General features: G+C 38.7%; 3 protein-coding genes and 2 long non-coding RNA genes across 10 annotated transcripts; 2 read left to right on the top strand and 3 right to left on the bottom strand.

The window, feature by feature from the left end:
* Nucleotides 1-34: 34 nt before the first annotated feature.
* LOC105275776 lies at nucleotides 35-1,055 on the bottom strand. The gene is made up of 3 exons (XR_003406920.1): nucleotides 1,034-1,055; nucleotides 595-891; nucleotides 35-336 (listed from the first exon to the last, which is right to left on the bottom strand). It is a non-coding gene; the product is annotated as an uncharacterized LOC105275776 (long non-coding RNA).
* On the top strand, nucleotides 878-3,556 carry LOC105275735. Of its 3 annotated transcripts, XM_011332807.3 has the most exons (5): nucleotides 878-1,499; nucleotides 1,590-1,879; nucleotides 2,093-2,518; nucleotides 2,597-2,858; nucleotides 2,982-3,556. In XM_011332807.3, the coding sequence occupies exons 1-5, from the start codon at nucleotides 1,484-1,486 to the stop codon at nucleotides 3,296-3,298; spliced, it is 1,311 nt and encodes a 436-aa protein (XP_011331109.1). In that variant the 5' UTR covers nucleotides 878-1,483; the 3' UTR covers nucleotides 3,299-3,556. The 3 variants fall into 3 exon arrangements, with proteins under 3 accessions (XP_011331109.1, XP_011331108.1, XP_011331110.1); XM_011332806.3 differs by having other exon boundaries at nucleotides 2,093-2,858; XM_011332808.3 differs by having other exon boundaries at nucleotides 2,093-2,896; nucleotides 2,982-3,070.
* LOC105275734 (aldose reductase) lies at nucleotides 3,407-8,091 on the bottom strand. 2 transcript variants are annotated; one of them, XM_011332804.3, is made up of 5 exons: nucleotides 7,873-8,091; nucleotides 4,383-4,862; nucleotides 4,003-4,209; nucleotides 3,730-3,878; nucleotides 3,407-3,630 (listed from the first exon to the last, which is right to left on the bottom strand). In XM_011332804.3, exons 1-5 carry the CDS (start codon nucleotides 7,945-7,947, stop codon nucleotides 3,588-3,590), a joined length of 954 nt encoding a protein of 317 aa, XP_011331106.1. In that variant the 5' UTR covers nucleotides 7,948-8,091; the 3' UTR covers nucleotides 3,407-3,587. The 2 variants fall into 2 exon arrangements, with proteins under 2 accessions (XP_011331106.1, XP_026827542.1); XM_026971741.1 differs by lacking the exon at nucleotides 7,873-8,091 and adding an exon at nucleotides 6,466-6,517.
* Nucleotides 8,092-9,697: 1,606 nt separating this feature from the next.
* On the top strand, nucleotides 9,698-11,560 carry LOC105275737. The gene is made up of 2 exons (XR_002193022.2): nucleotides 9,698-10,077; nucleotides 10,168-11,560. It is a non-coding gene; the product is annotated as an uncharacterized LOC105275737 (long non-coding RNA).
* Nucleotides 11,431-14,004, bottom strand: LOC105275736 (1,5-anhydro-D-fructose reductase). Of its 3 annotated transcripts, none has more exons than XM_011332810.2 (8): nucleotides 13,916-14,004; nucleotides 13,446-13,531; nucleotides 13,067-13,234; nucleotides 12,734-12,850; nucleotides 12,421-12,615; nucleotides 12,119-12,316; nucleotides 11,867-12,015; nucleotides 11,431-11,716 (listed from the first exon to the last, which is right to left on the bottom strand). In XM_011332810.2, exons 2-8 carry the CDS (start codon nucleotides 13,515-13,517, stop codon nucleotides 11,674-11,676), a joined length of 942 nt encoding a protein of 313 aa, XP_011331112.1. In that variant the 5' UTR covers nucleotides 13,518-13,531; nucleotides 13,916-14,004; the 3' UTR covers nucleotides 11,431-11,673. The 3 variants fall into 3 exon arrangements, with proteins under 3 accessions (XP_011331112.1, XP_011331113.1, XP_011331111.1); XM_011332811.2 differs by having other exon boundaries at nucleotides 13,920-13,938; XM_011332809.2 differs by lacking the exon at nucleotides 13,916-14,004 and having other exon boundaries at nucleotides 13,446-13,909.
* Between the last annotated feature and the right edge of the window lie 637 nt (nucleotides 14,005-14,641).

The following is a 14,641-nucleotide window of genomic DNA, read 5'->3' as shown; positions in this document are numbered from 1 at the left end:
CAAGCTGGTGTTAAGAAAAGGAATAAGGAGTTGACGTTTATTAAAAATCACATGTATTTTGAAATCGATATTACAAGCACACGTTTACATAAACGTGAAGAGGGGTGATTCAATTATTATCAAACCAAAGTGGCTCGATAACGTTACATTTGACAGGTGGTAGGGTAAGTGGTATATTTGATGGTAGAGATGTGGGTAAAAACTCTCCAGGCCAAAGGTGAAGAGCATCTACGAACAATAGTCCAATCAGGATACCGCGTAGAAGAGGCGCGAGAATATTTGAGAGTCGACCTCTACTAGCTTTTTGCGGCCAAACGAACACGAGTCGGGAATCGCCTGTAACGGATAGCGCTCAGGTTTACTCGCTTTTTGCTCATGCATAATATGAGCAAAAAAGAAGAAATATAGAGGTGCCCACAGCAATTTTTTATGTAATCATAGTCAGTGTATATACACATATACATATATAATAGGGTACAAATTCCATTGTAAACACACAGTTTATAATCTTTTGTCATTTCTAACTTTGCCATGTCATAATTTACGAGAACAACTTTGATAACATCGCTTTAAAACGCGATTAGCGCGTTTCACCTGAGTTCCGACGGATGATCGACGAAGTGACACGATGCGGACAGACGCCGGCCGGTGCAGCGAAGATTCCATCACTAATACGAGTCTTTCGCCTTCGATAGCTGAAGACGCGACCTCGTCTCTGTAGCGCACGAGACGCGAATTTTTCCTCCCAATTCGCATAGACGGATCCAGTAAAGGTACTGCCGGTACTCTCCCGTAGGGAAGCGCTCGTCACGGTTACCAAGGAGAAATCGTCATCGTCTCGATCCCGACGTGGCGGATCGTCCGATTTGCAGTTTCTGTGGATGATAATTCCTTAAGGTTTCCACGCGAATTACGCGAACGCGCAATAGGTAAAGCGCGAAACGCGCGATATAACGGAATGGTGCATTACGTAAGTCGCTCGCAACTTGTTAATAAAATTATGATATCATCTTATAATTATCTAATCGCGTACTCTTGATCGAGCCGAGTGGCATTATGGCTCGCTTGGCCGTGCTCCAGATTTCAGAAACTCTGACGGTCTTGATTCTTTCCGCTTGCGCAATAACGAAGCGATTGATAAAAGCCTATAACATCCTGCACATTGTTCGAGAAGCAACTCAATGAACTCAATTGTGTGCGGCAATTTGTTGGATGGGGACGTGTCGAAAAGGGAACTCGTTCCGGCTTCCGACGTCATACTTCAAGTCTCTTTTGTTTTTCTCATTTCTTTCATCCCCCCCCCCTCCCGATAACTTTTATGTAGCTACGAGCCGCATCACTGACATTGTCGACGTTAAAAAGTTGTCCACTTCCTACATTCCCGCTCCTTTCCGCATTTCAATTCAAAGTTCCAAGTGAAAAAGCCTAACTTGTCGCCTTTGATCGTTTTATTTCGAACACTTAATCCCCGACATTTATTGAGATGTCAGTCACGATGAGTGAGTAACCTGTTGTTACTCGCTGAAGAAAAATTAAGAAAAAAGCTAAAGTTGAAGAAAAATTAACGCTTAATTTTCTTTGTGCGAAAGCTCCCGACTCACCTCTGATGAACGTGGTATCAGGGATCGAGGAGCGACAATGCGACCTGATCGGACGCCAAAGAAATCTGCGGGACAAGATTGCTACGATGGAACGCTCGATCCCAGCTTTGATGGCGTATAACATGTGGATGACCGAGCGAGATTGTCCCGATACACCATATTCCAAAGTACGAGAGATTATGAAACAATTTTCGCCGCACCCAGATCCCGCAGACAGACTCGTCGCCGAACTGAGGAACACGGTCGACGACCTCCGTCGGGAGACGGCACAGTTGCATGTACGACACGACATTGACATTCGACGATTGACAAATCTGGGTAAATTTTGCCAGTGTGTGCTTAGATGTGTTTTTTTTCACGTAATATAATTATTAATAATTCCGTGTTTGTAATGCATTATCGTTGGATAAACATGTTGAAGAAATCCGAAATTTACTGAGTCGCAAAGATTGATAATTCGCCTCGAGTGCACGGTGAACTTTCTCCTACAGGACAAGATCGTAGACGCAGACGTGAAATTGGAGGAGGCTGACATGGAACTGGAGTCTTTGGAGCTAGCTAATAAGGAGATGGAAGAGAGATTGATAAAACTGCGAAAAGATGTGCAGAGGCACAGCACACCGAGTCTGCGTTCCATCCATTCGGAAGATCTAATATGCCTGAAAAAGATTCGTCAACTCGCTGAAGAAGAATTGAAGCTGAACAACTGCGTCAAACAGTTGGAAAGTAAAGAAATCATGTACAGGCGACAAATGAACAAATTACTCTCCTGTAAGGAATATCAATGTACTAACGGAGAGATGAAGTACCCGCAGAAAATGGATAGAGGTGGCAAGAAACCGTTCTGTCCACTGAATCGCAAATGCGACTTATTTGCGGAAATACGAGAGAAATATCCTGATAAAGATAAGGGACGAGTGAGTAGAAAGAACAGATGCACGGTAGTAGTCTTTGCGTTTCTTCGATTCTATGCTATGTTTCTTGTAATTTCAAAGACTCGTTGTTTGCGCGCAACGCCGACAATTAATTACGAGGAAACATCGAAGAAATTGGCGGCGTGCGAGGAATTGCGTCCGCTGCATTCCTGCTGCGTCTCGCTGGATAGTCGCACGCCATGCGCAACCACGAAGAAACGATACGATTGTCGATTGTGTTGTGGTGCCTGCCGAGAGATCGCCGCTGCTACGTCTCGACCCAAGTCTCCTTGTTTCACGGGTGCTCCTTGCGAATCTTTGCTCAGCATTGCTTCGGAGACAGGCATGTATCCGTATCAACGTACAACGATGTTGTCAATGGTTGTTAAAATTTCCTTAGATAGAAATACGTATCTAACGTCGCTGTAAAAGTAATATTACGCAAGTATTTAACGTAAACTTTCAGGTTTAACACGGTCGGTCAAGTTAACACAGCCTCCAGTACCATGTGACTTTGGTAAAACGTGCCAAGAGTGCGAGACTCCTGCCGCATGCAAACAGATTGACAGATGCGACTGCAATAAAAATTGCATATGCGCCTGCGAATTATCTTGGCAACGTGACCGCAACGTTCCATCATTGAGTCCCTCGAAAAAGACGCATCTTCGCAAAGAGGCAGCTTCGAAATTGCAATTGGCACCGGAAGCGGATGACAGCAACAGCGACGACGAGTTTTGTGAGTGTTGTCCCTGCGACTATGGCGATACCGCGAATTTATCGTAGAAATATAATCAGTTCCTAAATCACTTGGATTACACGTTATTTAAATTCAAAATTCTTTAAATGTTATAAAAACTTTTTTATTTTAATATACATTTGGAAACTTTGATATATAAAAAGTGCCGCCGGCACTTAAACAAATTATTTTATTCGCTTATCTTTATACACACGGTGCAAACGCAAAGCAAACTGATAGAAATAATAGCTTGATAATATTGTTTTTTGGTGGAAGAAATTTAATAAAAACACGAAAATATGTGTTAATTCTGATTTTACTTGTCCATTTAATCGATTAAAACGGAACGCCGAACGGATAATAGGGGCTGGCATCCGCACTGAAAATGAAAAACGGTAATCCATTAATGTAATGCATTATTAACATAGTATCAAGTATAATCTCTACGGATAATAACCAGTAAGGATACGGCTCTTACCCAAGTAATGGACAAATTCTTCCATTGCAATCGAAACTGTCGATATACGCGATATCCTCGGGTGACAGTTTAAAGTCGAATACTTGGCTGTTTTGAGCGATTCGTGATTTGGTAACCGATTTCGGAATCACTATGTGGCCACGATCCAGCTACAAATGATTTAGTATAATTTTATATAATGTATGTCGGAGCGATATCATTAATACAAAATTGAAAGATTTTCAATTACCAAAGCCAAACGCAATTTGATTTCGACAGACAACAGCGGCGTACCTGATAACGTATCAGCACTTGTGCAGGTGTTTTGTTATATTTTTGTGCGAGCTCAATTAATTTGGTGTCCTCCAACAGTTTCGGGTCGTCCGGCTTTGCCCATGGCCTGTCCGGTGATCCAAGTGGACTGTATGCCGTAATAAGGATGTCCTTCTTCTTACAAAAGTCTGATAGTTTCTTTTGCGTTAAATACGGATGGCACTCGACCTAGAGTGACACGGAAGCATACAACTTTATACGACTAATCATGAATTTCGGATTTTTTAAACAAAAATACACTTTGAAACTTGGCTTATAGATCAATGCGATTATAGTAAATTAAAATTGTGCTCTGCGGCAAAAGCTTCCTTCAACTTTCATGTTGCAACCCCTGATTTTACCTGATTCGTAACTGGTTTGACCTTTGCATTCTCGAGTAGCCTGGTAATTTGCTCGGAATTAAAATTACTGACACCAATGTTCTTCGTCAAACCCTTGGATAACACATTCTCCATAGCCTTCCAAGTGTCGACATAGTCTACGTCACTCAAGGCTGTGGTACCTTCGGGGGTTGTAGGGAAGAGACTCTCACCATCCTTGTACCCGACTGGCCAGTGAATTAAATAGAGGTCTATGTAACTGAGACCAAAGTTGGTTAACGTCTGCTTCAGAGCAGATTCCACCAGATCGGGCTTGTGAAAGGTATTCCACAACTTGCTGGTAATAAACAGATCCTCTCTCTTCACAGTACCGTCAGCTATTTTTTCCTGTATAGCCATCCCAACTTCCTTTTCGTTTCCGTAAACGTAAGCGCAATCGAGATGTCTGTAGCCAATGTCGATGGCATCCTTCACCGCTTGAGTAACTTCTCCCGGTTTCGACTGAAATCACAGAATAAAGATTAACTTTGCTCTTGGTCTTTGGCGATTTTCGAATCGATCGTAAACGATGCCACGGAAATAATCGGAGCTTTTCTTTCTCATAAGGCTTCGTTCACAGAACGATACCGTTATACTCGGATATAGCCTTGTCCAAGCCAATCGCTCATCGTCGATCGTTGTGTCGATTTCAATAGACATGCATACGTAAACTTTGCTAGTTTAGTTAGTATTGAGATCAGTTTCATGCAGCGGTTTACGATAACGCGCTATCGTTTTAAAAGTATGAGACACTGCAGCATGTTACAAGCGAGGCGTAATACGACCCATTCAGTTTTATGCTTATGAGAAGAACGATACCGCATCAATAATTTTAATAACTGAATAACATACCTCTATATGTGTAAGCTCTAACGTGAATTGACAGATCAGCTATTCGCGTTTCAAACTTTCCATAACAGTAATCTGATTACGTACCCCAGGCAGCACATGTTAGCCTAATATATGTTTCTTAGACGTATCTAATGTCTAAGAAACATAAAGTACCATTTAAGAAACGGTTTAAATAGAAACCGTTTTTAGACCTCAACTTTAAAAACGTATTTTTCACGTTTCCACAGAAACGAAAAATGTGTTTTATTAAATTGATTTGAAATTATATAATTAATATAGAAAAAATATTGGGTTGGCCAAAAAGTAATTGCGTTTTTTTCTAATAGATGGACATACATATCTTGAAATGTAACTAACTTCATTCTAAACCGCAAATTCATTATGTAGGTTAACAACTCACAGTTCAAGCTTGTTTTAGAAAAAGAAAGTACACGATTTCGTTAACAATTGTTTCTTTGCCGTCGATTTCAAAATGGAAAATCAAAAAGAACATTTTCGTCATATTTTGTTTTATTACTTCCGAAAAGGGAAAAACGCTGTGCAAGCTCATAAAAAGTTATGTGATATATATGGCGAAGATGCTTTAAAACTGCGGCAGTGTCAAAATTGGTTTACTAAATTTCGATCTGGAGATTTTAATGTGAAAGATGCACCACGCTCAGGAAGGCCAATCGAAATTGACGATGACAAAATAAAGGCACTGATCGATTCCAATCGGCGTTTAACGACACGAGAGATTGCTGAGAATCTTAACATATCGAAATCGAGTGTTGAAAACCATTTAAAACGACTTGGATACATTAGTAAGCTCGATATTTGGGTACCACGTGAGCTCAAAGAAATTCATCTCACTGAGCGTATTGACATCTGCGATTCTCTTTTGAAACGTGAGGAAAACGATCGATTTTTGAAACGTATGATAACAGGCGACGAAAAGTGGACCGTCTACAACAACGTCAAACGAAAAAGATCGTGGAGCAAGCGTGATGAACCTGCTGAAAGCACTTGAAAAGCAGATATTCACCAAAGAAAGATTATGCTGTCAGTCTGGTGGGACTGTGTATTTTGAGCTGCTTGCAAGGAATCAAACCATTAATTCAGACGTATACTGTCGTCAACTGGATAAATTAAATGATGCCATCAAACAGAAACGTCGAGAATTGGTGAATCGCAAAGGTGTTGTGTTTCACCACGATAACGCTAGACCACGTACAAGTTTGGTCGCTCGTGAAAAATTGTTGCAGCTTGGATGGGATGTGTTACCATGATGTTACCACATCCACCATATTCGCCAGACCTGGCACCATCAGATTACCATTTGTTTCGTTCTTTGCAAAACGCCTTGAAGGGTAAAACCTTGACTGCTGATGAGGATATGAAATCGTTCTTGGAATTGTTTTTTGCTGAAAAAGATAAGAACTTTTTTGAGCGCGGAATCATGAAGTTGCCTGAAAAATGGCAAAAGATAATCAAACAAAATGGACAATATATTGTTTAATAAAGTTTTTGTTTCCCATGAAAAATTCGCCTTTTATTTATATAAAAAAACGCAATTACTTTTTGGCCAACCCAATAGTAATTTCTACTTACTTTGCGAGTATTCATTATTTTTACATCATACGTTTCAATGTACTCGATTATGGAACAAGAGACAAAAATCAACACAAGTGTGTGTGATTCCCACCTCTGATTCACCAAGCGACCGATAGATGGCCAGACGTGACGTTCTCGCAAGTAACATTTGTGTTATCACCTTATAAATAACCATCCGGAAAACCGATCCAATACTCTTTTCTTCTTCTTTTCTTTTGAAACTTTTGAAATCACTATTACTTGAAGTGATGTTTCAAAAGAGTGAGATTCCACTACACGAAATTTAGAGTAATTCATAAAATATAAAAATGTAGTTTTTTACAAAAATGTGACTTAACTCTGTCTATCTTTGAGGCACTGATATATAGAATTGATAAATATTTTTCTGATGGTTTCTGAAACGTTTTTTTGCCGAAAAAGAAACGTTTTTTCGTTGGACATTTTTCTCCTAAATAAACGTTTCAATAAAATGGTTATGAAACGGTTTTGAAACCAATGTGTGCTGCCTGGGACGTTACGCGTTAACGGTCCATAAATAGATATATCTCTATTCTAATTGCATAAACACCGTCTCAATCGCGTAAGTGATTTCCGACATTCGAACAAAGCCAGATAATATATTAACAGTTTAACAATCCAGTCGACGAAATGTGTACGTGTGCGTGTGTATAACTTTACTTGCCACTTGACAATTTAAATTATCTTCTTCAATCAATCTTTCTGACACGATTAAAGCAGTTTTGTAAACTACTGTATATTTTCAAGTATTATAATAAATGTTACACATTTGTTCAATTTCCTAGCTCTTGTCTGGGATGATGATAAGAATGATCAAACTAGTTGCATCACGTTCATACGCAATGACGCGACAGCGTTTAGAAGGAGATAACAATATGCAAAATACAATCTATCTACGTGAACTCGTTGCGAACTTTCTTTGTAAGTCTGCGAAAGAAGACCCGGCGAACTGCATGTGCCGAATTTAAAGATGTCCGAGGCCGCAAAATTCATCAAAGGAGAAACTTGCCTTCCATGTACCCAGACCAAACACTGGTATTTCGTTTCCATTGTAAAACTTGACTTTCGGCGCGTTCAGGACCATTTTGTGTGTCACACTGTTTACCGTTGCTCGATTACGAGTAGTTACGATTTGACGTTCTTTCGGAGCTATCACGAGAATGTGACTCGCACGTTCGGTGTGGACGATTTCAATTCCGAACCGGTACTGTACGACGCTTGGTCGCCGGCATCCTCTTATGGGCGTCCCCACCCAAGAGGACCGGATTCAACGGACAAAATCGATTTCGACTACACAAGCGCGCTGTGTAATTCCAAGTGGCACTAGCCACAATGTCACAATCGTACCTCGTATCTCGCCTTTGCAGTTTGCTAAAGTAATATTCACCTCGAATTAATAAAGTTAATAAAGCCGATAATTGTTACAATTAAGATCTAAGCATGCAAAACGAATGTTTGCATATTCGAACCTTGGCAATCATTATTATTTCTCAACACAAAACTGTTTTTCACTATATATACATTTCTAACATAATATTATATATATATATATACATATATTATATATATATACACATATATTATATATATATACACATATATTTTTTATATATTTATATATATATATATATATATATATATAGGGTGTCCTATTTTATATTTGTCAGTAAAATATTTCGATACGACGTCGTTTCAGAGAAAAATGTTTCAGACAAAAGTTATATGGCTTCGAGGGGGCAAGATGATGATATTCTCAATTTAATTGTAGATGGCGCCATTTTCGAGATTTCATCATGGCGGCCATTTTTTTAAATGAAAGTCGATTTTTCTCTCTAAGTGAAAGTTGTAGCTGATAATGAGACGAATACAACGGTTTTTTGTTTTTTGAAATTGGACCATTTTTCAGTGAGTTACAGCGTTCCAAAGTATACTGTTTTATAATTTAAGTATACACATAAACCAAATCTTGTATCGAAAAATGTTTCTTACAAAAGTTTTATGACTTCAAGGGGGACATAAGATGCTGCCACTGATTTGACCTTGGGTGCACCTGTCAAGGTTTATGTGAAGGTTAACTTTTTTTTTAATGGATCTCTTTATTTCTCATTATACAGTCTTGTAGCTTACCTCGAGAGCTTTTCAAAACACTATAATAAAGTATTTTTTCGTCGACGGGTGACGTCTGTTTGGATACCTTATTCGATACAGTCTTTCAGCTGCACGATACATACGTTGACATTCACCTAATATTAAGAGAATGTCAACAATTTCGTTCCAAGAATAGTCGACCATAATTTTTAATCTTATAAACGTATAAAATGAACTTTGTGTTAGAAAAGCTGGAAAAGATGTAAAATGTAAAATGTGATTTGATTCTATGAAATGACAGGTGACGTCTGTTTGGATGTCTCGTTTCGTGTAGACTAACAAATAACAGTGTTGAAAACAGCAAATGTGTGAGTGTAATCAGCGATCTCAAAACCTGTCTCACCAAGAAGTGATGAGAAGCCGAATGCGGGCTACTAAAGTTAGCAAAGCACGGACCATGGAGAGACGCTATAAACTTTGAAACGCTGTAACTCACTGAAAAATGGTCCAATTTCAAAAAACAAAAAACCGTTGTATTCGCCTCATTGACAACTACAACTTTCACTTAAAGAGAAAAATCGACTTCCATTTAAAAAAATGGCCGCCATGATGAAATCTCGAAAGTGGCGCCATCTACAATTAAATTGAGAATATCATAATCTTGCCCCCTTCGAACCAAACGACTTTTGTCTGAAACATTTTTCTCTGAAACGACGTCGTATCGAAATATTTTACTGACAAATATAAAATGGGACACCCTGTATATATATAATGTAATGTAATGCACTTTTATCTACTGTACATAGTATCTCTAATCGCTTGCCTGTGAAGAAAAAGAAAAGATATAACTTCGAAAAATATACTCACGGCCCTGCATCGTGACTCTTACGTAAGAACGATATCGCTGATATCACACAATGTGTCAACAGTGACCGGCAATAATTATAATAACGACTCGCATGTCTGGACAGTGATGGCCGAATTCGTTTATGGCAGTACGGCACCATGGAAAGTTACAATAACCCGTTCAGGATATTGAGGACAATGAATGGAACCGTTGACAACTCCTTGCGGAAGAGCAAGGTTTTATTTGTAGCAATGTCATCTAATGAAACTACCGAGAAAAGTACCGACAAGTCTCTTGTACATTATGAACGTTGTCGCAACGTATAAACTATTTTCTTTTTAAAGAAACTTGAATAACTTTTTATTTCAGATTATTAGACAATGAGTAAATATTCTGTTCGTCGCAAAGAGATTTTGTATATTGCACTTATTGTATCAGTTGCAACTGTATGTTTAAACAATGTGTCTAATTTTTTACAATATTAATTTCTGAAAAATTTTGCTTTGAAATATATAAGATATGGCAAGTATAGCATATTCCAATATTTGCTAGTAGTTGAGTTTTGTAGTCGTAACGTTTAACGTAAAATTAGAATTTAATTGTCGTTGAACAACTAGGCTATTTATGGCTCGTACTAGCGATAAGATCGGATATCGATTTCCTGAGTTTCAATACGACATTCATTGCAGAAACGAGGAAAATATTGATCTGAAAATCATACACGTACCATATGTAATATTATCTCCCATTAGTGTTTCTAGGAAGACTGGTTTCATCATTCACAGAAGCAAGCTAGAATTAGACTAGAACTAAAACTGAACGAGTTGCAACAAAACACGTTATACTAGAAGAACGTATATAAAAAAATATACAAAATAATGTGAGAGAGTATAACGAAATTTTAATTTTTTATTAAAACCGCTTTGATGAAGCGAAATTATTTGAGACTTGATTATGAAGAAGATCGGTAATCAAACAGCGAAACAAGTGATTTTCCTAAAGAAAGATCGTTTCTGATGAAAAGTTTCAGTTAACATTAGATTAAAAGGTATTTGCTTAATTGATATGATTCATCATCATATTATCGTAATTATTTCATAAACGTGACGTATAATCGATGTGTAAAAGACGTATTTCGATTCGTGTTAAACATCATCACGGTGCGTGAGATTTTCGAATACAGATTAAGACGTGCCTTATCCATATTTTCTACATAACGTGAGTTGTGAGAACGGACCGGACAAAAATCTCCGTATGTACCTATATATGGGCTTGGCCCGGACCTTGAAATCTTTCGCAGTGTCCAATAGCCGCAATTGGCCAGACCAAGGGTCGAGCGAACATCAAACGCCACCGTGGGAATATGTACATTTACAGGGGATATTAGTATGATTAAATCATATGGCGTTATTACTCGTTTCCTGTGGCAAGTTTTGCGACACATTATGTGACTCTGCACTTTAAAGGCTGCATCGTGAGATGCATTTAATTAATATCTCAAGTGTCTAATTAAGTGTAATCAAGTGTGTTTAATTAATATCTCAAGTTTCAAGTGTCATCTCATCATTGTTCATTTTATTCTCTTGCATTTATGAGGAGAAGGCGAAAGAATGTACACAAAACGCGTTTATCTTATACGTGTCTTTAAAGTATATTTCGTAAGAAAACATGATAATTTTATAATATTCGCGTGTTGCCATTCTTATTGCAAGATTTTAACACAATTTCAGATTTCGGATTGAATCACGTACACTTAAGTTGTAAATGAGAAAAATGTTTCCCGCAACAAACCACAGTTTTTCTCGCCTTGTATCCTTTTTTATGGAATTGTAAATCACAGGCACACATACCCATACATGTACGCATTGATTTCTTTTAAAATGGAATGCTAAAAGGATAGTTCTTGCAATGCTTTGCTCTGCAACAAAAAAACAAGTGGAAATGATTATTATTGCATATTTTTGTCAGAAGGTACAAGCCTCAAATCGATCGAGATAAATACATGCAAGGAAATGTATGATGAGAAAACGTGGGGAATATTGCCCAAAGTAAATTATTTAATACTTACGCATTAAAGATAGCTATTCTCTCGCCAGTACCAAGCTTTCGAATAGCATTTATTTCATCGGCGGTCAATGCAAAGTCAAAAATTTCCATGTTTTCCTTAATCCGACTCTTAGTCACGGACTTTGGTATCGGAGTGACTCCGTGTTGGAACTGTGAAAATAAAATCAAGCGATACCCAAAGTTTTTCAACTCGGTATTCTCTAATGTATGAAATTGGCCTCCTATTTATCAGTCGACTTTCTTCGTTACGTACCACGTATCGAAGAGCCACTTGTGCGGGAGTCTTGCTGTACTTTTTTGCAATTTGCAAAATTACGGGGCTATCTAATCTGTTTCCGATTCCTAATGGATTTCCAGGCTGTCCCAAAGGACAGTAACCCGTTACGGTCATGTTGCGTTTCTTGCAAAGGTCTATCATTTTCTCCTGGTTCATGTTTATGTTGACTTCAAACTACGAGCAAAGGTTTTCTCAGTTATATCAGATTAATGCGTCATGTGTGAAGCATATAATAAATATAATTGCAAACCAATTTAAATGCTAATGTTAATGCATACCTGATTGTTGACTGGGGCAATTTTAGCCGATTCGAGCAGACGGGTTATTTGCTCCGAGTTGAAATTGCTGATCCCAATACTGCGGGTTAAACCTTGGCGGATGCATTCTTCCATTCCCCTCCACGTTTCCACATAGTCGACATCTGAGTCGATGAGTTTTCCATTGGCATCCGTCGGTAACATAACATCTCCTTCCTGAAAGATACGTTATAATTCCTAAATTCCTAAATAAATGGTGCAAATTGACTCGTAGCAAAAGAAAAGATCAAGTGCTACTGCGTGCAGTGGTTGTTTTACTTTTATTTGTTCTTACCTTAAAAGCAAATGGCCAATGAAGTAAATAAAGATCTAGGTAATCTAAGCCAAGGTTGACCAATGATTGTTTGCAGGCCGGAACGACAAGGTGCTCCTTGTGAAAGGTGTTCCACAGCTAGTAAGAGAGAAACGTTAACTAAATTCCTAAAGTAAAAAAAGTATCCGAGATACTTAATTTGATTGACCTGATCGATCTAATTCGAAAACCAGTTCTTTCGTTTCGTTTAACACGCTAATTTAACGCTAAGATTTCTCGCACTTTTGGGAGACCAATTATTCCGAGTTTAGTAAACGACACGATTAATACGATAATCATGGATTGATCTGTAACCTTTGTAGTGATAAACAAATCCTCTCTGGTCACGGTGCCGTCTTTGATCTTCTCGCGAATAGCTTCCCCGATCTCCTTTTCGTTATCATAAAAGAAAGCTGTATCGATGTGTCGATATCCAAGACCTATCGCTTCCTTCACAGCTTCACCCACCTCCCCCTTGTTGGACTGATTTACCAGAAAAAAAATTATAGATATATTTATTTCAATGAAAAATGCAAAAGCTGCATGAAAGAATGATTTCTAGAATAGGAGAAAAAGTTTTACTCGTTTCATGGACGTTCGTTGCATGTATCTACTTCAACTGAAGTACGTGCAAACAGCTGTGACGCAAGTTTGAATGAATCATGTGTTCACTAGTACGTAACGAGATGTTTACCTTGAAAGTGCCGAGGCCCAACATCGGCATTTTGTGTCCGTTGGAGAAAGTGACCGTTGGAATTGCAGCCATTTTTAAACCGTTCGCTAGAAACGACAGATAGAAGCAGACGGGACGTGAATGGAAACGCGAGTCGAGCAGCCGCGACGGGTTCCTTCCCTGCTACGTATTGCGGAACATTAATTCACTAATTCCGATACGCGGCATGCCACCCTCGAATCCACCGTCGTATCGCAAGTTAATGTTGAGAATGCTACGTTAAATTGATTCCGTCCTCGTATCGAGATGCAAGATCAATAAAATCGATGACACTACAGTTCGCTCATTCGTGATAGACAATTATTATCATTTCAATGCAGACAACAGCAATAAATTGGATGGAAAAATGTTTGACGAGCGGGGGTACCGAAAGCGTAAATGCTTATTTACGCTTCCAGTATCGGAAAAATGATGAAAGTTATACAGTTTACCAACACGATACCGATCACTCGACTCGACCGCGTCTCTACGCCTGCTCTTAGCTCTGTGCGCAGGACTGACTGTTTCGCTGAATCAAGTTGCGTACTATTTATTCGTGATGAGCGTTACGTAACGCGACTCCTACTTTTATCCGTATTCCGTATACGCTTCTAATCAATTATACAGAATAAATATCACGCAAACGACACGCTGTTAATGATGACGGGAAAAACCTGTACCTGTAAACAAACGTTTTGATAATCTATATACAGGCTGTTCCACGTGATCGTTGTATAAATTTTGCTATATACAGGGTGTTTCCTAAGTAAGTAGACAAACTTAAGGAGGATATTCCTTGGCTTATTTTAAGAAGAAAAGGTCATATAAACGTATGTCCTAAACTGCTTTGTTTTCCAAAAAAAGTACATCACTGTTTTCGCTCACTTTTCGGATAGCGTGCTTTTGCAGTACGAGTCAACAGTGGTGGGGATGGAGTGGGGATGGTCAATTTTTGAACAGGAAGTTTGCCAATCGATGGATCGGTCGAGGTACTCAAAGACCAAACCATTTATGGCCTGCAAGATCCCCAGACTTAAATCCAGTAGATTTTTTTCTATGGGGACAGCTTAAATCTTTAGTTTACGCTACACCTATTCAAAATGAAGAAGATCTCAGAAATCGCATAATAGATGGATGTGAAAGAATACGTAACACTCCAGGTATTTTTGAGCGTGTAC

This window comes from Ooceraea biroi, chromosome 8, assembly GCF_003672135.1.
Source record: "Ooceraea biroi isolate clonal line C1 chromosome 8, Obir_v5.4, whole genome shotgun sequence".
Taxonomy (NCBI): Eukaryota; Metazoa; Arthropoda; class Insecta; order Hymenoptera; family Formicidae; genus Ooceraea; species Ooceraea biroi.
The sequence above is the reverse complement of the archived record's forward strand: the minus strand, read 5'-3'. Positions and strand labels throughout refer to the sequence as shown.